At 40.9% G+C, this 22,074-nt stretch overlaps 1 protein-coding gene across 1 annotated transcript in view; it reads right to left on the bottom strand.

Moving 5' to 3' along the window:
* Nucleotides 1-1,693: 1,693 nt before the first annotated feature.
* Nucleotides 1,694-22,074, bottom strand: part of Cep112 (centrosomal protein 112) — a 330,810-nt gene continuing 310,429 nt past the window's right edge. The window contains exons 25-28 of the mRNA XM_048367299.1: nucleotides 6,073-6,174; nucleotides 2,912-2,976; nucleotides 2,623-2,732; nucleotides 1,694-2,093 (exon numbers count right to left, since the gene is read on the bottom strand). Coding sequence (XP_048223256.1) covers nucleotides 2,639-2,732; nucleotides 2,912-2,976; nucleotides 6,073-6,174 — 261 coding nt within the window. The 3' untranslated portion in view covers nucleotides 1,694-2,093; nucleotides 2,623-2,638. The remainder of the gene's footprint in view (nucleotides 2,094-2,622; nucleotides 2,733-2,911; nucleotides 2,977-6,072; nucleotides 6,175-22,074) is intronic.

The following is a 22,074-nucleotide window of genomic DNA, read 5'->3' as shown; positions in this document are numbered from 1 at the left end:
CTTAGTAATGAAACCTGCCAAGCCATGGCCTGCTTTTCATCGTCTGCACACAAGTACTTTAATCATTCCTTTAATTTTTCCCTTCCAAGTACTAAGTCACAGCCTCAGCTCCAACTGTCCTCATTGTTAGGTGGTTTCAAGGACATGTGCCATCACTTTGCTTTTTCCTGAATATTCTTGAATCCAGGGCAAGAATGCATCGCATATACACCAGACAAACCGGATCTTCCACAGGACAGAAACTAATGTTCTTGGAGGAGGTGTCAGGGGGCGTTTCTGAGTGTCACCAGGGGTGGCCCCACAGAGATGATTTAGTGCAAGATGCCAGCCTCCCACTGAGGGCCACTATACAGCTGCCTTTAGCTGATCCTGGGCCTGGCTTTGGAAGTAGCTGTAAAACCTGTTACTTCCCAATGTCATAGAAAAAAAAAAAAAGATAATCCTTGGGCTGCAAACAAAAGATGAGTTTAGGTGTGGAAAAGAGAAAATGACTTCAAAAATGTGTAAATAAACCTTTTTTTCCTTTTACAGTAAACCAGATAAGTAGAGCCAGGTTTTTTTTGTTTTGTTTTGTTTTGTTTTGTTTTTCTGGTGTCGGTCCTGGGGCCTGAGCCACTTGAGCCCCACTATGGCTTTTTTTTTTTTCTTCCCAGGGGAGCCGCCCAATGGTCTACCGGCTTCCAAAGAATTTTATTCAAGGGAGGGGTTTATATAGCAATAATGGCGGCAGGAAGAGGAGGGACTAACTGGGTATTAACGATTGGCTAGTGAACTGTCCATCATCGTGATGTCACAGAACTTCCTCTATGGGAGGAGACCACAGCCCCCCAGGACCGGGCCTCTGGGGTCTCTGGTGCCACTATGGCATTTTTTTTTTTTTTATAGTTTATTGGAGATAAGAGTCTCTCAGACTTTTCTGCTGGAGCTGGCTTCAAACTCAGATCCTCAGATCTCAGTCTCCTGAGTAGCTCGGATTACTGGTGCCCAACTCGAGTCAGATTGTCTCAGAGGTGCATGGCAGGCATCATGACTACTCATGAGAATCTGGAGCATCCATCAATGGCAATTTAAAGTTTTCTTAGCAAATCACGGTTGGCACATTAGAATAGAGCTTGTTGGCATTCAGTGGGAGGAAGGACTCAGACTTAAAACATCCTTGTAGGAACACCACCATGCTTTCTCAACGAGAAGGTGTGTACAGCAAACGATGTAGGAAGCATATGCTGTGATTGACTCTACATTGTTGGGCTTCCTTAAAGATAGTCAACTCATGTAACAGAACAAGAACCACAAAAAGAAAGTGTAAGGAAGTAACAGTATCACAATGAAGCCTCTTAATACTTTCAACTAAATATAAGCCAATAAAAAGTACCACAGAGAGAAAGAGGAAGAAATTAACAATCAAGCCACAGCTACCTGCATAAAACTCCAACACTATGCTGTCTCTGATATTCCAGGACCAGACTGAAGACCAACATAACACAGATCAGATAATTCAGTGAATTCATTGTAAGCACCAATCTCATGCACTAATTATGGATCTGATCTTTGATGTAACATAAGGCAGTTTCCTCCCAAGTTTGAAAGGGGAAAATACCACATATATATGTCACACTTATTTGAACAAACAAGGTGTGTTAAAAAGTAAACAGTAAACTGCTAAGTACAAAATGATATTTTAATAATATATGAACAGAAACATGGAAACAAACAGGTTAAAAATTCTGATATGATACTACAAGCGTGATTTTGATCATACCCAACTGGTAAAACTACTCAAAGCAATAACGAGGCATATTATTAAAAAAAATCACTTTCCTTCCCAATACAACTAATTCTCCACACACACTCAATGCACACAAATATGGAAATCAGAAATAAAGGGATGCTAAACAAATAACTTGGGCAGACACAAATGAAACCATCCCACAGTGTGTGAATGACACGTGTTTTTATGATCTTAATTACACTTCCGTATTCAACGCCACCGATTTCACAGCTTTCCTTATAATCTCCAAATCTTCAAACCTGTTGGTAGAAGTCCTCTGTTCAGTCTGGGTAACTGCAACCATTACTCTCTTCCATGCAGTTATCTGCAAACCAAAATCCTCAGTTAGAACTTTTGGATTGAATAGGTCAGTCAATTATAACATGTGTACCAATCTGAAGGAGTTAGGGGTTTAAAAGGATATTTGATATTAAATTTTCATCATTTATGCCTTGAAGAGATCGTATCTTATCTATAACAGGCAAACAGCATCCTTTGAAAAGTGAATGATTTACAAGCTCTTTCCTTTTAATTCGGTGCCAAGTAAGTGGTTCAATCTCGCATTGCATCCAAAGTGGAGGTTGTTTGAACTGGAGCAGGTAAATATCATCCATGTCAGTGGTGTCACTGGGAAGTTTTGATTAAAAAGGTCCCAGGCATTCCTGAGCACTGTACACTGGGGGCACTGGATCTCTGTGAGTGTTTCGACATCACTGACATCATCAAGCCATTGATCTATTCTGGTCTGGAGAACAGCTCCAAACCCCCAGGGGACAGAGGACTTTGAAGCTGTGAGCCATTAGAGCAAGAATTGCATCATCTCACAGTCTTAAAGGAAGGGCTGTTTCCATCACCCTGTATATCCAGGCTTCAAGACCACATCTTGCCTGACTGCGCAGGTGAGGCCTCCTCTCGCCACTCCCTGCAGATTCTCTCATCTTGATCTGATGGGACTGACCAAGGCCTGTGATAAACAGAGGTGGGTGACTTCTCAAAGGCAGGCTAGTTCCTAAGAAAGTGTCTTACTTTCAAAGCTGGCATTGTGTTCAAGCACTTTCTTAAAGACTTCAATGTCAGTCCAGGGGACTTCCTGGTACAAACAATGCAAACTAATAGGAAAGGCCTCTGCTCCATGGGCCGTACCTTCTCCCTTGGTAGGCTGCCAGTTCCTCTTGAAGGATGGACGCTCTCTTCTGCAGAAAGTTAACCTAGAAAAGACACCTGGTATGAGAAAAGGTGAATGTGGCTCAAGGGTCAATACTGCACATATGGAACGGTAGGATTTTATTTAAATTCAGACAGTTCCCTAGCTAAAGCTCAAAGTATTTGTTCAGTACCTGTGGTGGGTTTATTTGTTTCTTAAACAACACCTGGCCACATCCTATCTCTACCGAAAAAACCCACCAGAGGCTACAGAATACCTTTCTGTATCAAAGAGTCATTTTGATCTGGCCTGTCCTGTCTTTGGGGTCTCTCCTCTCTCCTCATGCCCTCCCCCACTGCCACCTTACACACTGTTATTTACACTCAGGTGCCCTTGGGCATGGGGAATGGCTGGCTGGTTATCTCCTCTTCCTTCTCCACTGTTCCTCTGACTGCTGCTCCCGCCCCTGCAGCCCCGGGGCAGGCCAGTGGTCCCTCTCCTGCGTTCCTGTCCTCTGTAATGGCCTCTTTCTCATGGCCTCATGGTTCCATGCTTTCCTATTTCTCCTCCAAACCTAAGCACTCTCTTGAGGCAGAAATGACTATTTTCATCTTTATATCCTCAGTTTCTTTTACAGAGCTGGGTACGTAGCTGCTATTCACTAGCTGTTGAATGAATGAATGAATGAATGAGTAAAAAGAAAAGACTGCTTTCTGGACTTCAATCCATCCTGGGTATTCCCTGAGGTTGGAGAGACAGTATTTTGTAGTGGAAAGAGCTTGAACTTAGCCTGGAGTTCGGCCAACTTGAGTTCAATTCCTGGCTTGGCCTCTAAGGCTCTTGGAAAGTTGCTTTGGCTCTTTGATGCCTCATCTGTGAAGTGGGGTTAATGATAACTACTTCCCAGGGTTATGAGGCGATTGAAAAGAATAGAAATTGCCAAGTGCAGGCTTCATAGCAGGTACCACTCTTACACTACCACTCTTGGGGGGCTGGGAAATAGAAGAAACTGCGTTTCCCAGCCTTTTAAATTGGACCTTTATAAAGCGTTTGATTATTTTGAAGCATGAGTTTCTATATGGTTAAAGACATTTATAAGGCATAAATTAACAAAAAAAAGCACCTTACACAACCAAATTTAAACAGTTTGGGGTTAACTTATACGATAGCTTAATGTAACCAAGAGTCAGTGACATTTGATCCCTTCAGAATTGTTTACACTTGCCTCTTTGGTCTGAACGGAAACCATGGCAACGGCTGATTCTGAAGCATAGTTATGCAAGAGTGCAGCTGGCAGAAGGAGAAAACGTGCTTGAAGGAGAGCAAAGCCGTCTTCCCAAATGGGCGCATATCAAAGTGGGTTGCTTATTTGTAATAACACACTGTACTTAATTTTATCCAATTGCTCAAATAACCCACAGGACAATTGATAATTTTGACAGATGCAAGGATTACGCTGCTTCAACTTCCTCCCCCACCTAGCACTGTAATAGGAATTCCAGCAATTTTCAAAAAAAAAAAATACAGGCACCTGTGCTTTCAAACTGCTGCCTGCTCCCTGGCCTGTGACTCCTCCACGCAGCTGCCAGTGCGGAGCCCTAACACAGCTGGCAGAGCTCTCTTTCTGGGTCAACACCCAGATTCAGGAGGTGGAAGTGGCTTTTATTACAGTGAAATGATATGAATGATAACAGAAGCCCTGCAGGTGGGTATTGGATTTCTTCTCCCCACATCCCAAATTAAAAACTCCTCGGAGGGTGTCCCTTCCAGGGTTGCTCCTATGGGAGCCTCCTTCCTAGAAAATGAATGAGCAAATCACACCTGCAGGAGGGCTCTTCATGTAAATAAAAATTGTTTAACCCTTCATGTCAAGAGTCTCATTCCAGCACTTATTTTTTCCATGCAGGAGCCAGCAGAGCAAAACTTCCTACTAGCTACCAAGTCCCTAGAAGCCACAGCAGACGGCAGGGTTGATAGAATGAACGCTGTGCTTTCACATAAGAGAATTTTTACTGCAGGGAGTAGAAACGAACAGCTACAATGTACTTCACAGTTCATCTTGCACATTATAAAGAGTGAATGGGAACATTAGAGAATAATATTGTTTATTTTATTTGAAAATAAATGGACGGAGCACCTGCTATGTGCCAGGCACAGATCCTGGCATGGTGAATACATACAGCCTTTCCCTCCGGGAACCTCTGCAGGAAGGGCATGTCTTAAATTTCTCAGTGTACTGGAAAATGAGCCCATGTGGACATTCTCATGTGATAGTTGGGGGGAAAAAACCCACCTCATTATACCAGCAATGCACAGAGCATCCAAATAACAAAGAACTATACAGGGAATTCAAATAAGTTAAAAATCCATCTCTCACATTATTTTTGTGACAGGGTCTTGCTCTATCCAGGCTGGCCTCAAACTTACCATCCTCCTTCCTCAGCCTCCCAAGTGCTTATCTGTCACATTGTATCTTATGAGCTATACTAAGGACAGTATTTTTTTTTTCTTTTGCCAGTCCGGGGGCTTGAACTCAGGGCCTAGGTGCTAGGCATTATCTCGGAGCTTCTTTTGCTCAAGGCTAGCTCTATCATTTGATCCACAGTGCCATTTCTGGCTTCTTCTGAGTAGTTTATTAGAGGTAAGAGTCTCACAGACTTTCTCACTCTCCTGAAATGAAAGGCATGAACCACTGGTGCATGGCAGGACAATTTATTTTAATATCTAACCCAACTGTTTGAATACCAACTGTTTGAATGCCATTTTCCCTTGGTCTTAAAATTCATCTTATCCTTAAGAAACAACCATAGAAACTATACCAGAAAAAAATGCTGCTAACTTAATGTAGCTTTTGTTTCCCTGAACCTAGAACATGGAGGAACCTGCCACATGGCTATGTTTGTAGTGAGATTTTGGACCTGGTATCAAGAATAGAGGGTGACACTGGAATGGAGACTGAATGTTTTGATTTCAAGGAGGCTTGTAAGAAAAACAATTTAAAACAAAATGAAAGGAAGACCAATTCATGTTGCGTGGTGGGTTATGCTAGGACATCCCATTGATTTCTGTCAACAATTCAGAATCACATTTGATTGAAGTCTCGTCTCAGAATATGTACATTGCCTATGTCCTCGGGAAATGCCTTGGCTCTAGGAATTACCTGTGATTTTAGGGAGGAAATGGTGTCTTCAAGTTCTTGCCTTAGAGATGCTGGCATCAACCCTTTGAGTTTCATTTCATATTCTTGTCGTATGTATGTCATCTAAAATGGAAAAAAAGGTGTTTTTTTTTAATTCCAGAAATGATTATTTTGGACTTTAAAAACTCTAAAATAATATATATTCATCAAAAAGATAAGTTTGCTTATCTTCATTGTCAGAAACCAGACAACAAAGATGAAATAAGAGGAAGGAAAAAGCCACCATCCTACACCTCGTGACTTTAGGGCAGTAAGGATACTTTCTTCTCTCTCTCTCTCTCTCTCTCTCTCTCTCTCTCTCTCTCTCTCTCTTTCTCTCTCTCTCCCTCTCTCTTTCCCTCCCTCCTTTCCTGTGCTAGTTCTGGGGCTTGAACTCAGGGCTTTGTGCTCTTATGCAGCCTTTTCACTCATGGTGGATACTGTATTACTTGAATTATGTTTCCAGTTCCAGCTCTTAGTTAACTGGAGATAAGAATCTCAAGTACTTGACTGGCTTCCAACCTCAATCCTCAAACCTCGGCTTCTTGAGTAGCCAGGATTATAGGCATGAGCCATGAACACCCATAATACTTAATTTCTTTAAAATCCTTGTTACTACACTATGTAGCATCTGGTAAGATACTCATTGTCTCTTCTCCACACCTTAGGTACACTGCTAGGCCAACTTTGCAGCTTTCTCTTGATGAGGATGTGGACTCAATTGATACTGAATGGTGACTTGAGGACAACTCATGGCGCAAGTTTGGTTTGATTAACACACTGGTAGGTACCTAGAATGCTCAATGCAATTCATACAGTATTCATACATATGTTTTCAATTTGTAGCAAAGTGCTTTTCTAAGATATGCTATAATTTTGTGATTTATTTATTATTATTATTATTATTATTTTATTTATTTATTTTTTTGCCAGTCCTGGGCCTTGGACTCAGGGCCTGAGCACTGTCCCTGGCTTCTTTTTGCTCAAGACTAGCACTCTGCCACTTGAGCCACAGCACCACTTCTGGCTGTTTTCTAGGTATGTGGTGCTGGGGAATAAAACCCAGGACTTCATGTATATGAGACAAGCACTCTTGCCACTAGGCCATATTCCAAGCCCCTTGTGATTTATATCTAAATGAAAAAGGGAGTGAGAAAAATAACCTCTCCCACAGATATAAAAGCTTTACTGATAAAATATGTGGATTTCTCATATCTATTGCTTTTTCTCATCTCTTTTTGGACTTATTTCCACTAGTTACATCTGCTAGCCAACTTTAAAAAAAAAGCAAATGCGAAACAAAACACATGTTTTATAAATCACATTTTTAGGGCACCATTCATTAAGGATCCATAGAGTATCTTAACTATTTTTTCTACCACTTGACAATGGCTTTGGAGTTTTGAGTTCCTGCCCTTTAAAAAAAAATCATGTACGCTTTATTTTTTGCATTTTTATCTGTTAAGAAGATTTGTCCACTGCCTGTATATCTGAAAGACAGCATGGCTGGGTATAAAAGTGATTCATTCTCACTTTCTAATCTCAGAACTTCGGAGATTTTTAAATTTTTTTATTCTTTAGCATTATGTATTGAGTGTGAGGCAAGGTTGACCTTTTTTTTAAGATGTTAAATGTGGCGCCTTTGCTTGGCTGTCCATTTGCTCTTCTTTTCCCCCAACTCATTCTTGGAAAATGTTTTGGTATTAATTACTTTATATAATTTTTCCTGAGAAATTGTGTATGTTTTTCATTTTTAGATATGACTGAAGTGGAGTGTTCTAGTAGAAGAAAATTTTGTATATAATATACATTTTTCTATAGTTGACTTTGAAATCTCATAGCACAATTTTGCCTATTCTTACTTTTGCCTATTCTTACTTTTACTTTCTTATCATTTTATACTTATTTTGTATTCTAAGCTCATTTTTTTGTGTTTTACAACAGCCTCACTCCATATTTCCTTAGACGTTCTTGATTTTAAAAAAATTTTTTCCCAACTGGGATTTCAATCTTAGTAACCTTTTGATTTTTCTCTACCATTTTCCTAAGCTCGTGGAAATAAATTTTAATCTTTTCTCTTGACTTATATCATCTTTACACACACACACACACACACACACACCTCTTTGCAGGTTCTTTGAACCTGGGAAGAAATGTTTGCTATAAAGAACTCGAACCTTGCCCCCTGTTTCTTGGGTGATTTTCTACTTGATATCTGTTCTTTATTTATTTCTTGCTTACATTCCTTTCTTCTCTATCTTTTTTTTCTTTTTTTTGGCCAGTCCTGGGGCTTGGACTCAGGGCCTGAGCACTGTCCCTGGCTTCTTTTTGCTCAAGGCTAGCACTCTGCCACTTGAGCCACAGTGCCACTTCTGGCCATTTTCTGTATATGTGGTGCTGGGGAATTGAACCCAGGGCCTCGTGTATACGAGGCAAGCACTCTTGCCACTAGGCCATATCCCCAGCCCCCTTCTCTATCTTGTAATTAAGCTAAGAGCTATGCTAGACCCCTTTAAAAAGTCAGTTTTTAAGGGAATCATTTTTTAATGGAATATTGGTTATCAATTATTTGATATTTGGCAAATATTGGGTTAGGAGAGTAAACTAGTGCTATGCCAAAGGAATGATTTGGTTCTGTTAAGTTTAATACTCTTTAGCTAAATTTCATTTGTTCTGGTGGCCAGTCTCCCTCATTTTTCAAGGACTTTGGAGGTCACAGATAAGATTTAAAAGCTCCTTGGCTCATGTTCATGGTTTCTTTTGATTCTGATTCCCACCTTACTCTAGATTTTATGCTTCTCTCTTCTAGGAAGGCTGGGCTGTAGAAAGTAGGTAACTATGAGACCACTACTATTCTACTTTTTGTTTTGTTTTGCTAGTCATGGGGCATGGGACTCAGGGTCTGAGCACTGTCCCTGGCTTCTTTTTGCTCAAGGCTAGCATTCTACCTCTTGAGCCACAGCTCCATGTCCAGCTTTTCTGTTTATGTGGTGCTGAGGAATTGAACCCAGGGCTTCATGCATGCTAGGCAAGCACTCTACCACTAAGCTACATTCCCAGCCCCAGCTATCCTACTTTTTAAATTCAGTATGCTACATTGCCAATGCTCATCGAGGACCCATATGTTTCTCCTTCTTGTTGATCACTTTACCATTTGGTGATTTCAGTGAGTTTAAGCAAACTTAAAGTGAGCCCCTGAAAAATGTGAAATTATGACACCTAGGAATGAAACTAAAATCAGGAAAATTAATACTACCTAAATTATTAAGTCTAAATCCTGATTCCAAAAATCATATCAAGCAGATTCTTGTTACTTTAGTAAAATAATGGGAAAACTTACACCATTTGCATTTATAAGGCTACTTAAATGCTATGTTCAGCATAGCATCTTCTATGTTCTTTTTTTTTTTTTGGCCAGTCCTGGGCCTTGGACTCAGGGCCTGAGCACTGTCCCTGGCTTCTTCCCGCTCAAGGCTAGCACTCTGCCACTTGAGCCACAGCGCCGCTTCTGGCCGTTTTCTGTATATGTGGTGCTGGGGAATTGAACCTAGGGCCTCGTGTATCCGAGGCAGGCACTCTTGCCACTAGGCTATATCCCCAGCCCTTCTATGTTCTTTAAGTTAATATTTTTTTATCCATTATGTTCGACTTTTTCATGTCTCCCAAATGCTGGGGAAGTTCTTCCCCCTCAAAAGAAAAAGAAAGTCACTGACACAACTGGTGAGGACAGCCTCATCTACTATCCCCTGAAGTTCCCCCACAGCACCAGACGGAACAAGATGTGCAACTACTGCCCTTCCAGGACTCCAGTCAGTCAGTGGCCTCTTCTTTCCTCTTTTCTTCCTTTCCCCTTCCTCCCTTTCTCCCCCTCCCTCCCCTTTCCCTTCTTCCCTCCTTTCTTTTTCTTTCTCCTCCTCTTCTTTTACTCCCTCCTTCCTTCCCTCCTCCCCTCCCTCCCTCCCTCCCTTTCTCCCTTCCTTTGTGTCAACAATACTTGGTTTCAGAGCAGTTCATATTCTTTCCCACGACTTTAAAATTTTAATTTAGTAAGGATTTAAATTTAATTAGGGATTTAAATTAAAATTTAAAAATTAATTTAAAATTAAAAAATTACACAAATGCAATGTACCTATTGACCTAAAATAAGTGTTACACAAGATTCTCAAATAAGCACACTTTTTTTTTTTGCCAGTCCTGGGGCTTGGACTCAGGGCCTGAGCACTGTCCCTGGCTTCTTTTTGCTCAAGGCTAGCACTCTGCCACTTGAGCCACAGCGCCACTTCTGGCTTTTTTCTATATATGTGGTACTGAGGAATCGAACCCAGGGCTTCATGTATAGAAGACAAGCATTCTTCCATTAGGCCATATTCCCAGCCCAAATAAGCACACATTTTAAAACCCAACAGAGTGAAAAGGAAATATTTAAGTTTGCCAAATGGCAAAAAGATGAATGAGAAGAACAGTATTAGCTTCCATTTCTTCAATCTTGACCTACTGCTGATGTGTGACTCTCTATGGTCCCTAAGAAAAACAGCATCAGTATCAACCACAATACTCCTGAAATGCCCTTTTTTCATTCCCAAAACTCTTGCCCAATCAAGGGTCACTGAAAGTGGATCATTTTCATAAGGGCTACCTGGAGAGCCTGAGATTCTCTCTTACAAGTATAGGGCATTGAGGTAACTAGCATTATCTAGAATAGAACCTGTTTCCTGCATCCCAATGTCAGGTATTCTTTGGAATGCTAGTAATAGAAGGACAAAGCTAAGTTATGCTAATTATGTCACTGCTTCAATAGTCTAAACTTTAAAGCATTTCTTCCTGTGATAATTGGGGTGGTGAAGAAGCAAGGGGGAGATGATAAGTGCATGATGTGTAGAGGATAAAGCGTTATGTACCTGACATCCAATGTGATGTTGTACAGAAAATAAGCACCATTGGTCACACACTGAGAAAGGTACTCTTGGTCCAGCCTGTCACTACCTGTCACTATTGTAGAGACTGTCACTGCTCAAAACCTTCCCAATGGTAGATTTCTTATTAGTAATTTTCAATAAACATACCTTGCATGCCACCTCTGGGTGTTTTCTTTGGTCTCTTGGTAACCTATTCTACTGCCTTTGTGCAAATGGGCTATGGATGAGATCTCTACTACATGAGATGTGTTTGAGAGACGATAATAAGGAGGTGATAACCTATAAACTAATCTCAAACCTACTTATACTACTCTCCTTCCTGTCTCTTCCCAACCCGCGCCCCCCCCCCCGCATTCCTCATGTCAACTACAGAACCATCTAGCCTTATAACAGAGAAGCAAGAGGAAATGGAATTAATCTAAGCAATGGGTTTGATATACATATAATTCCTTTGATTAAATACATTTTTACACATACTTGATTTCATTACTAAAGTTTAATATTAAATTTCCTTAGCATATAGTATTCTATTATACTGATGAGTGATATCTGTTAAACACCAAACCATAAAAGGGCTGTTTTAGCTTAGAGTCTGGAAAGGACAAGACTATCATGGCTCATATTTCCGTCCCACCCTCCACTCCTACCACCCTCAAAAAAGCACTGTGTATAATGATCTGTTATTCTACATACCTCAACCACATCACACCAAATCAGATACCAGCTTCCCTCTCCCTACCATGCTAATTCCTCTTCATCTATTTTCTTTAGCAAAGTCAAATTAGAAAACCAGGACACCATAACAAGCAATGACATTTCTGTAATGTAATTAGCCCTCTGGAAGCTGAGGGAGGTATTTATAACATGGCAAGCACGTGACCAAAAATAGCTCTGTTCTGCTCTAAGGCAATAGTGCTTGCCCTCCCCTGGGAGTCAGGGATGGTATGGACAATATTTCCTTAATTTTTAGGATGGACTATGAAGATTGAGAACAATTTAAGTTTCTTGTTGCATTCAAGTAAATCAGACAGGTACCATTTGCATAAACTAGACAATATAAATGTATAGATTGTGTAGATTTGAACCCAGAGACTTCCTAGAGATAAAAATTGAAAGCTATGAAAAATGTAGACTTTGGGAATACACTATTTTATTAAAATATAGATGGAAAACAAAAACATACTTTGTTTTGTTATTTGAAATCTACTCTATCAACTGGTCACATAAATATGCCAGAGCTTGTTAAATATGTAAATCTTTTATTTATAGTAAAACAAAAAGAGAAATAATGTAAGAAGAGGGCCACAAATATAAATTATTTTACGGTAAGCTCCAATGCCCCTGGTAATGGATATTTCTAGAGAGAGGAGGAGACCACTGCTCCCTACTGTAGAGGTTGTTTATATGTCTCTGTGTCATCATCTATTATTGTGTCCTGAGGCAAGGGCAAAGCAAGTTGGGAAAATGTCTGTGCAAGATACTTGACGAAACCCAATAAACACTTTGGGAGTCAGTTCAGAACAGGGAGGGGAACTAATAATTCCACTGATGCTTACGGTTTGTGTATTTTTTGGTGCTGGTCCGGGGGCTTGAACTCAGGGCCTAGGCACTGTCCCTGAGTTTCTTTTTTGCTCAAAGATAGCACTCTGCCACTTAAGCCACAGTTAAACTAATGACTTTTTTTTGGATAGTTTACTGGAGATAAGAATCTCACAGATTTTCCTGCTGGAGCTGGCTTTGAACAGGATCTTCAGATCTTAGCCTCCTAAGTAGCTGTAATTGTTGGTGTGAGCCACTGGTGCCCAGCTTCATTGATGCTTATCTTTTCATCTTCCTTACTTAACCATGGTGCCTTCATTCTGCAAGGTTGATGGCAATATTGATATATTGGGTTTGGTTTTCCTTCATTTTGATAATCAAAGTTAAAATCTTGGCTGTGGTTAAGGCAGTGCACGTTGGGGCCTCCATCCATTTCTCACCCCGAGTCACCTTGTTGCTTGAGCACCTGACATGCTTCTTTTCAATTCATTCCTCAAATGTACTGTGCTTTTCTCCTACAGATGCTCTTTTCACTGCATCTCGGAATACTGGGGGCCCCTTTCTGAATTTATGGTAGGGAGGCTGCAAATCTGGGTTCTACCTCAGGCAAGCAACAGTTTCCAACAGTAAGAACAGGACTCATACCAACCAGTCCTCCTCGCTGCCACCCGGGCTCCTGCCATATACCTGGCTGGGAGTACTTGCAGCCTTTTAAGTTCCTGTTATCCTCTAAGGGCTGCATGGTCAGGACCAGCCCATGTACTAGTCGCTTTACTCTTGCTCTCTACTCTAGGCTCTACTGTTCCAGCCCATAGAAATATCCAGTTTGCTTTGATACCAAATGTATCCTTTTATTTCTCTCTTTGTTCTGTATTATCAGCCATTATTAAATGTTTAGGGAGGAGAAGGGTCTTATTATGTGACATAATAGAACAATCCTGTACCAAATGGTAGACAGAAGCCTCTTAATAATACAGTAAAGTGTGGGGGTGAAGCACACACATCCTGGAGCTGGAGTTGCATTGTTACCCCAAACCATATACCCCAGGGAGGTTAGCTTCTACGTGCTTCCATTTTCTTGTCAGCCCAGGCTAAACTCAAACTTAAAGTCCTCCTGTCTCAGCCTCTTAGCTGCTGTCTACAAGTTACATACAGTCAGTTAACTCTTATCATATCACTTAATGGAGACTATATATGTATATATATCACATACATGCATATATATATTCCCCTGTATTTATATGAACACATGTATTATAAATGTATATTTTCTTTAGTTAATCTTCTATCATTTTCATTATTTCTAATGCTTGAATCCTCATATGATACCATGCACACATATTCATGATTGACTTGTAGATTCATGTACACCTCTTTTTGTGTGTTTGAGTGTCTAAGTACATAATGACAAAACTTACAAATTCAGAATTTTTTTTTTTCTGTACTGGGGTTTGAACTCCAGACCTTGTGTTCACTTGGATTCTGTGCTTAGCTGGCACTCTCACTACTTGAACCACACCTCCAGCCTAGCTTTGTCAGTGGTTATTTTGGAAATGGAGTCTTGAGGGCTTTTCTTCCAGGCTGGCTTCAAATCCTATCTCCTGCAGCTAGGATTATAAACATTCTTACCAATGCCTGGTAAGAATTAATTTTAAGTGAATTTGTATTTTATAATTAGAAACAATCTACTGTATACATTTGAAAAACAACAGCTCTTATTATCCAGTCTGTCAACAATGATTGGTGTATGTTCTTAGTTTGGGTTGCTATGCCAAATAGCATAACGAGGGGTGGGGGAGGGGTTAAGAAGCTATGTTCCACAGTTCTGTAGTCTGGGTGCCATCATGATCAGGTGCTTATTCAGGTGGCAATGTTCTCACATGGCGTTTCCTTGTGTGTTCTTGCAGAGTGCATTCTGCTTTCCTCCCCTTCTTACAAGGGTACTGGTACAACTGTGGGGACTTCAGTCCAAGACCTCAGCTAGACTCAAGCAATCCTCCCAAATGGATTAGGGAGGGATTCAGAATAAATGCAGGTGGGTGTGGACATGAGGCTTCCGTCCATTGAGTGTGTGTCTATGTGTGTGTGTGTGTGTGTGCATGCGTGTGCACGCATGCATGTGCATGTGTATGTATTGATGGATGGATGGATTTTTCCAGATCCTCTGGCACATAGGTAAATCATTTTACTAAGGATCTTGATTTAAGGAAAGAATGTCATCTCAAAACTTTTTTCCAATTTCCAAATTTCTACCGGGTAGAAACATATGAACAGGTTAAGGCAAATTCACAGATACTTCTACTCATTGTGGACAAGTTTATTCAGAACCTGCCCTTCTGGATTAAGTGAATGCTATAAAGGAAATGGAGTTTTACTGGTGAGTACATGGGGGGAGGGTTAGAGGGGAGGGAGAATAAGAGGAATCTTTGGTTAGTAGTGTATACTGTGCTTTGAAGGGGACATGAGTAGGTACTATAGGTGGTCTGAAGTGGACAGCATCAAAAGACCACTGGACTTATGGAAGGTTGGGAGGGTGGATTGTGAATGGGCAGGAGCAGGGCACAAGAAAGAAGGTTTGTGTCTGGGGCAGTCAGATAGATATTAACAGAGATGTGGAAAATGGTCTTGAGGGATTGGTCTTTGTATAGCAAAAATTTGCATTGGCATGTTAGGGAGGTTAGTATATAGAGCTATGACTCTGATTTTCTAGTGTGAAGAATAAAAATGAAGGAAATATCTGTAAAATGTATTGTAAAAAAATCTGCAATGCAGCTGAGAAAAATGCACTGCCTTCTAAGACATGTTGTCTTTATTGAGGTTAAGGTATTCTGTGTTGCCACAGCAACTGCCAAGAAAGATCCATTTTAGGAAGGATCCTCTGCAGAATAGCTTATGTAATTTGAATCTCAAACATAAGGGGAAAAATATAAAGTAACTCTAATTTTCTTAACAACCTTTAAAATACTCATTTTCCCTCTTCCTTCAATATGGCTTTTCCTACAGCTCTTTATTCTCACTGGTGCCCCTCAGGGTGCAGCTCACAGAGTCCCCTCTCCTGCTCAGCAGGGCTCCTTTCTACCATGGGAGGGGGGAAGCTAGGGACATCTCCCTCCCCCCCCCCCACCGCAAGTGGGTACCTGAGAAGCCAAGCAGCTTCTGACCTCTGTTGTTTGTTTTATGCCAGTCCTGGGCCTTGAACTCAGTGCCTGAGCACTGTCCCTGACTTATCTTTTTTTTTTTTGCTCAAGGCTAGCACTCTGCCACTTGAGCCACAGCGCCACTTCTGGCCATTTTCTATATATGTGGTGCTGGGGAATCGAACCCAGGGCTTCATGTATACAAGTCAAGCACTCTTGCCACTAGGCCATGTTCCCAGCCCTGACCTCTGTTGTTTAAAAGGGTCATGTACTAGTTTCTGAGGACAGTTGCATTTTAAGGAAAGAAGCATTGTTCTGATCCATTGGACAAAATGATGGCTTCTGAATGAGAGAATGGTTTGAATCTAGCACTTTAATTAGATATAGATGCTGTAAATCCAGGTATAACAAAAAGAAAACAAAGGTATGGTGAGGCTACTTATAGAGCTTTGTAGAGCTATTTATAGAGGCTACTTATAGATTAACACACATAGAAAAGGGGGAATGGGGAAGAGAATCACAGGCCAGAAAATGACCTGACTTTTCATGAACCAAAAGATTTAGATGTTTAATAAGACTTGTAGGTTTTTTATGTGCAACAAATGTGGAAATATAAAAACTTTGAACAACATAATCTATACACTTTGCTACTTGATGGAGATGGAAAAGCTGGAATCCTATTACCAAACTCTTACAAATAAATGCAAACTTTGGTGGTCTTTATATGGCACATTTCACATGATGCACATAATGGGTTATTCGTCACCAGAGTTAAGTCAGCACTGACTCGAGCACTCACTCATCTCTCTTTTGGTAGCTGGAGTCTACTTCTCTTCCACTCTCCATCCCACTTGAGGGCCAGGAGTACAGTCTGGATGGGATCTAAGTCAGCCATCATAGTCCCTGTGCCACAGTTGCTTTGGTGTATTTGATCTGAGTCCATATAACCAGTGTCACTGAGCAACAAGACACACAGACTGTCTTCTCTATTGAACTTTTCCCCCGTGGATGTCTTTCTGGAATTGTCACAGATATCTTACTACCACAGAGTGAAAAACAGACCAAGAATAGAGCCAATCTAGGGAAAGTCAGCTGAGAATTGGACAGAGAAACTCGACTTTCTATGAGATTGCACCTGATGTCATCCCTGTCCTGAGTTTTTTATTTTTCGTTTCTGTCACTTGTGACCCAACTGTCTAAATCAAGACAATGCAAAGTAAGCAAATATTAACTTGCACTTACGGGTGTTGGGTCCATTGGATCAGGAGTCAGCAAACTTCAGACTTCAGACAAACTTGGCTGACAAACTTGCACATTTATCTATGACTGTATTCTAGTGACAATGGCAGAACTGAGTAATCACAACAGAGACCTTACAGTTTGTGAGTCCTAAAACATTTGTAATTTGGTTCTTTAAAGAAACGTGGCTGCTTAGACTTGTGTCACAGGTCGGGGTGACTGCTGCAGCCCCACAGGGTGTTGGCATATGGTGGAAACTCAACAAATATTTGCTACTGAACAACTGCATCCACACCTCAGAGCCCACAACTGTTGGTGAGAAGTCAGTCTTTATCTTAAAATGACAGGGTCTTCAGAAAGTCTAGAGTAAATTAATCACAAAGGCTTTTCCTGAATACAAAGAGCAGATTCTGTCATCGTGGAATTGCAGTTCTTAATCAGCATGGTGGCTATTAATAAGTAGGCCAGCTTCAAAGCTGAGAAAGTTGGAGGCAAACACCCGGGCCTACAGTTCTGCGGAGATCAAAAGGGATCTTGGAGATTCACCCGAAGGCGGGGAGTTTGTTTCATCCCCGCTGTCTCCTTTTCCACATTGCCTCCCCTTTACTCACTATCAGACTTTCTATAGAGTTGTGATGGCAAATGACCCAGGCCTTTCTTTCTTCTGAAACTAAATGCCAAAAAAAAAAAAATCTTTTTTTACCTACTGCTCGTTTCTAATGTCCCCCTTCAAATAGCATTCCTAGTGTTTTTCATTGCTTAGGTTTCATTGCGCACACACCTTCCAACAAGGGCTGCTACAGGTCTTTAGGAGCAGAGGAGGCACAGCAGTTGGGCAGGCATGACACAAGAAAGGCCGAGTGTGCAACATCTGAGCCTGCACACACTGCAAAGCACAGACACTTGGAGTGCCAAGTCTATATGAGTTAGAAGGCAGTCCCTTCTCTAGTTTGTAAAAGGGTTTCGAGAAAATAAAAACTGGGGGAGGGACATGATGGTTTATACTTCTGTTTATAATGCTGGATCGTCTTCTCAAGAAGAGAGTGACTAGCCCTTTATGGCTGGGCTACACTTCATGCAAAGGCCATTTCACTCAGTGCAGGACCATCCCCATCGGAGATGGGGCAGCAGAACCTTGAGATTTTAACAATTGATTTTGTTATTAGAGAACTTAAGCAGATTGAAAGATGAAGCTGGTGTTCAGAAAGGCGAAGGGAAATTCAGAGTCCCTCTGATAATTATTACCCACTGTGCCTTCAAGTCAGGTTGGATCACTTGGCATATAGCAATGCACAGAAAACATCGAATAAATGGTGAACAAAGTTGAATAGATAAATGGGGCCTTGAAATTATGAAGGACAGTAAAGGTCATGCCAACATGTTTAGATTTAGTGTAGTATAAAAAGGAAAACCCCCATTTATGATCATCTGGTTTAAGCCTGGTACTGTATTAAGTTCTTGACATATATTGTAAAGATTTTGTTTAATCCTTACATAAAATCTAGCAGATACGTTTTATCATACCTCATTCATAGAGGAGGAAGAAATATTATAATAAGGAACTTCTAGAACCAAGATTGAAACCTGACATCTAATCTTACACTACTAATGCCCTGGGAAGTGGGAAGGAGAGAATGGATTAAGACTGGGAAGTGAAGGAGAGGAGTGGATTCATCTGGATATATGGTGACAACATTGCAGTAGAGGGGACAGCAGTTGGCCGCTGTTGGAATGACCTAGGAAGAGTGAGGAATTACTAGTGTAAAGGGTCACCTATGAGATGGTCATGCAATAAAAGAAGACAATTAACTGACTTGCAGAGTAGAAGTGAGAAGAGTGAAAGAAGGATTTACACTTGCAGCCATGTGACTAGAGGGAGGGTATTGGGTAGCAGTGGGCCTGGTATGGGTGGGAGGGAAGATATGACTTTTGGTTTGCATTTACTTAGTTTGGGGCACCAGGGAGACATCCCTGAGAAACCACAGGAGTTGCGTTCAGGAGGAAAGCCAAGAAGGGAGACTTAAAAACCAGCCAGAAGAGTGACGGAAGTGCAGTGAGGAGGAGGAAGAAGAAAATGAAAATTTCACTTAAGCCATCACTCATCCCAAAGGCACTTCCACATTTAGCATGGAAAAGTAGAAAGTAGAAAGTCCAGGAATGGCCAGGGAGGAAGATGAACCCAGAGAGTGGGGTGTCATGGGTCTCACAGGGGGAAGGAAACAAGTGAGCGAGGCCTGCTGCAGAGAGGCCAAGGGAAACAAGCAAAAGATCAGTCTTTACCATTTGCCTTGAACATCATTGCCATAGAGGAAATGGAGCAACCTCAAGAGTTTATTAGTCACAGGAGACTTTGGTGAGCAATTCCATCACACACCAAGGGAATTGAACACAGAATTATTTTCTTGACAAAACTTAAAAGCAAAACTTAAAATGTCATTCAAAATATTTGATTTAGTCAGAGAGTTCTGACTTGGTTTGAAGGCATTTTTTTTTTTTCAAAAGAGGCAAGCTCCGACTGCTCTTTCCTTTCTGCGCATTTAAACTCTTGACAATTATAAATGAGTTAAACCTCTCTCTCAAAGTACCAATTATCTACTTATGTTTGAGAAGGCAGGTCTTTCCAGACATGGCATCCTATACAAAACGCAAAACAGGAAGACAAAGGCGGCCATTGTCCCACTGATACACCCAGGATTTACTTAGGCAGCTCCAATTAACACTAACAAGGATTTTGTGTGTGAATCCCCTTACCGCCCTACTGATGGGAACTGAGACCTCACAACCTAACAGAAAAAAAAATCCAAAACACTATTATAAATAGTCACTGACTAAATTCATGAGTTATTTACCATTGCACAGTGGAGAGAAAAGGAATTTTTATTGAACCAAAATTAGGGAGCCAACCACTATCAAAAGACTTCAGCTTAGGCTTATTCTTTTTGCATGTGATATAAAAAGTAGCTGTGTTAATAAATAACTGACATATAAAAAGCTAATGAAGGGAACATGACACTTCTCAATGGGATAGTGGAGGTCTTCTAAAAATGAGTAGGGATTTTTGTAGATGGAGGAGTGTGAGAAGAAACTGCTGGTAGCGAAAGAGTGAAATGTGGATAGGACTAGGGCATGCTTGGGGATGGTCATGCGGTTGGGTGTGGGCGGAGGTCATGGGTGGGTGAGTGGAAATGATGCAGTTAGAGTCTGTGGGTCATGCCAAGCCATTCATACTATATTCTGAGACAATGGAAGGACTGTGACTAATTTGCCCCGATTTCCTTAAAGGAAGAGAAGCTGTCCTGCTTCTACCTTTTTCTTCTTCAACTCATCTCCACACAGTTATTTTATTTTGAAGTGTAGACCTGATCATCCTGTTCTCCCATCTCCCTCATACTCCCATATAAAAAGCACTTCAATGGCTTCTTCTACCCATAAATCAAAGAGACATTGGCCTCCTTTGCACAGATCATCTAAGACATGTCTCATAATGATCCTAGCCTTGCTTTCTAGGACTCTGTGCTCCACTAACAGCCCGGCATTTCCCCCAAAGTCTCATCCCATTTTGTGACTTGAGCCTTTGCATTATTCTGTGCCTCTTCTGGGTCTTTCCTTCTTCCTAAGTAGCTGGAGAATTACCTGCTTGCTCATGGGGTTGCTCTCCAGTACACCCTTCCCAGGCTTTTAGGCAAGAAAGTCACTCCCTTCACTAAGCGGCGGGTGCTTTATTCACTGTCACTCTTTGCATGATGAAGAGTGTTGACATTTGCTGAATTTTCTTGAGGTATCTTATTGCACTCCTTTGTGTGTGTTTCATTGCATCTTCCACAACCATGGCACTTTTTATACTTATTGACATCAGAAGAAATAGGCTTGGAGAAGCTACTGTCTTATCCATAGTCACTCAGCTATTTAGTGCCTAAATACAACCTGTATCTAGGTCTTCCTTATCCTAAGGCCTCTGCTTTTACTTCATTACCATATAATTTTATAATTATTGATTTGCATATTGCTTTTGTGTATTAGAATGTGGGGTCCCTGGAGGTAAGTTCTGTTTAACTGGAGATGGATGCTATTTAAGAAGTAAATAAGATTAAATCATTATTTCTTTGAAGTTGGACAGTATTATTTGGATTGTTTTTGCCAAGGTATAAGTGTTTTTGCCTCATAAGGGCTGTGCAGGAGGCAAATCAAACCCAGCCATGTGGATCTGGCTCCTTTAACCACTTGTTATAGGTGAGATGGAACTTCTTTCAAAAGAGGTTGAAGTCTACATTTTTAGATGAATGTAATAAACACAAACTTGTCTTGATCTATTAGAATCTCGTGAAAGTACAATCTCCATTAGAAAGAGTTACAATAAAGTATCTTTTAAAAAGGAAAGTGTAAGCCAGGTGCTGGTGGCTCAAGCCTGTAATCAATCCTAGCTACTAAGGAGGCTGAGATATGAGGATCATGGTTCAAAGGCAGCCCAGGCAGGAAACTCCATGATATTCTCTCATATCTCCAATAAACTACTCAAAAAAGCTGGACACAGTGCTGTGGCTCAAGTAGTAGAGAGCACTTGCCTTGAGCAAAAGCAGCTCAGGGACAGCACTCAGGCCCAGAGTTCATACTTCATTCTGAGACAATGGGCACAGGACTGGCAAAAAAAAAAAAGTGTTGTTCCTGACTTAGACAAAACCATGGCAGCATTTCTAACTATACTGGGAGGGGTGATAGTTCTGTGGATTGAGCAAGAGGCCTCATCTTCTAGTTCATGTTCTAATCTTTTTTTCATTACTATTTTTCACTAGTGTGCTCTTTTAGGAATGTCTCAGTGCATTCTTTGTAAAACTATTGCCCAGATCTTTTTTAAAAAACACATCAAACCAACAAAGGTCAAATAAAGAGCAGGCGGATTTTGTTCTTTCAGTTGAAGGCATTTCTTTAATATTAAAAATGTACTGAAACCTAGAAACATATTCTAATGATGTCTGAAAAGAATTCATGCTACAGAGTAAAAAGGCAGAGAAAAAAGCTCTCCACCATCACTAGGGCTGAGGGCCGAGGGATCCTCATGGGAACAGCTTTTTTACTTTACTTCAATGGCAGAGGAAATTTGCTATTTAAAAGCTGAAAAAAAGCCTTAAACATGATCATTTTTCATGTTTATTGAC

The sequence above is a fragment of the Perognathus longimembris genome, chromosome 17 (genome assembly GCF_023159225.1).
Source record: "Perognathus longimembris pacificus isolate PPM17 chromosome 17, ASM2315922v1, whole genome shotgun sequence".
Classification (NCBI taxonomy): domain Eukaryota; kingdom Metazoa; phylum Chordata; class Mammalia; order Rodentia; family Heteromyidae; genus Perognathus; species Perognathus longimembris.
This window is presented reverse-complemented; position numbering and strand designations above follow the sequence as displayed.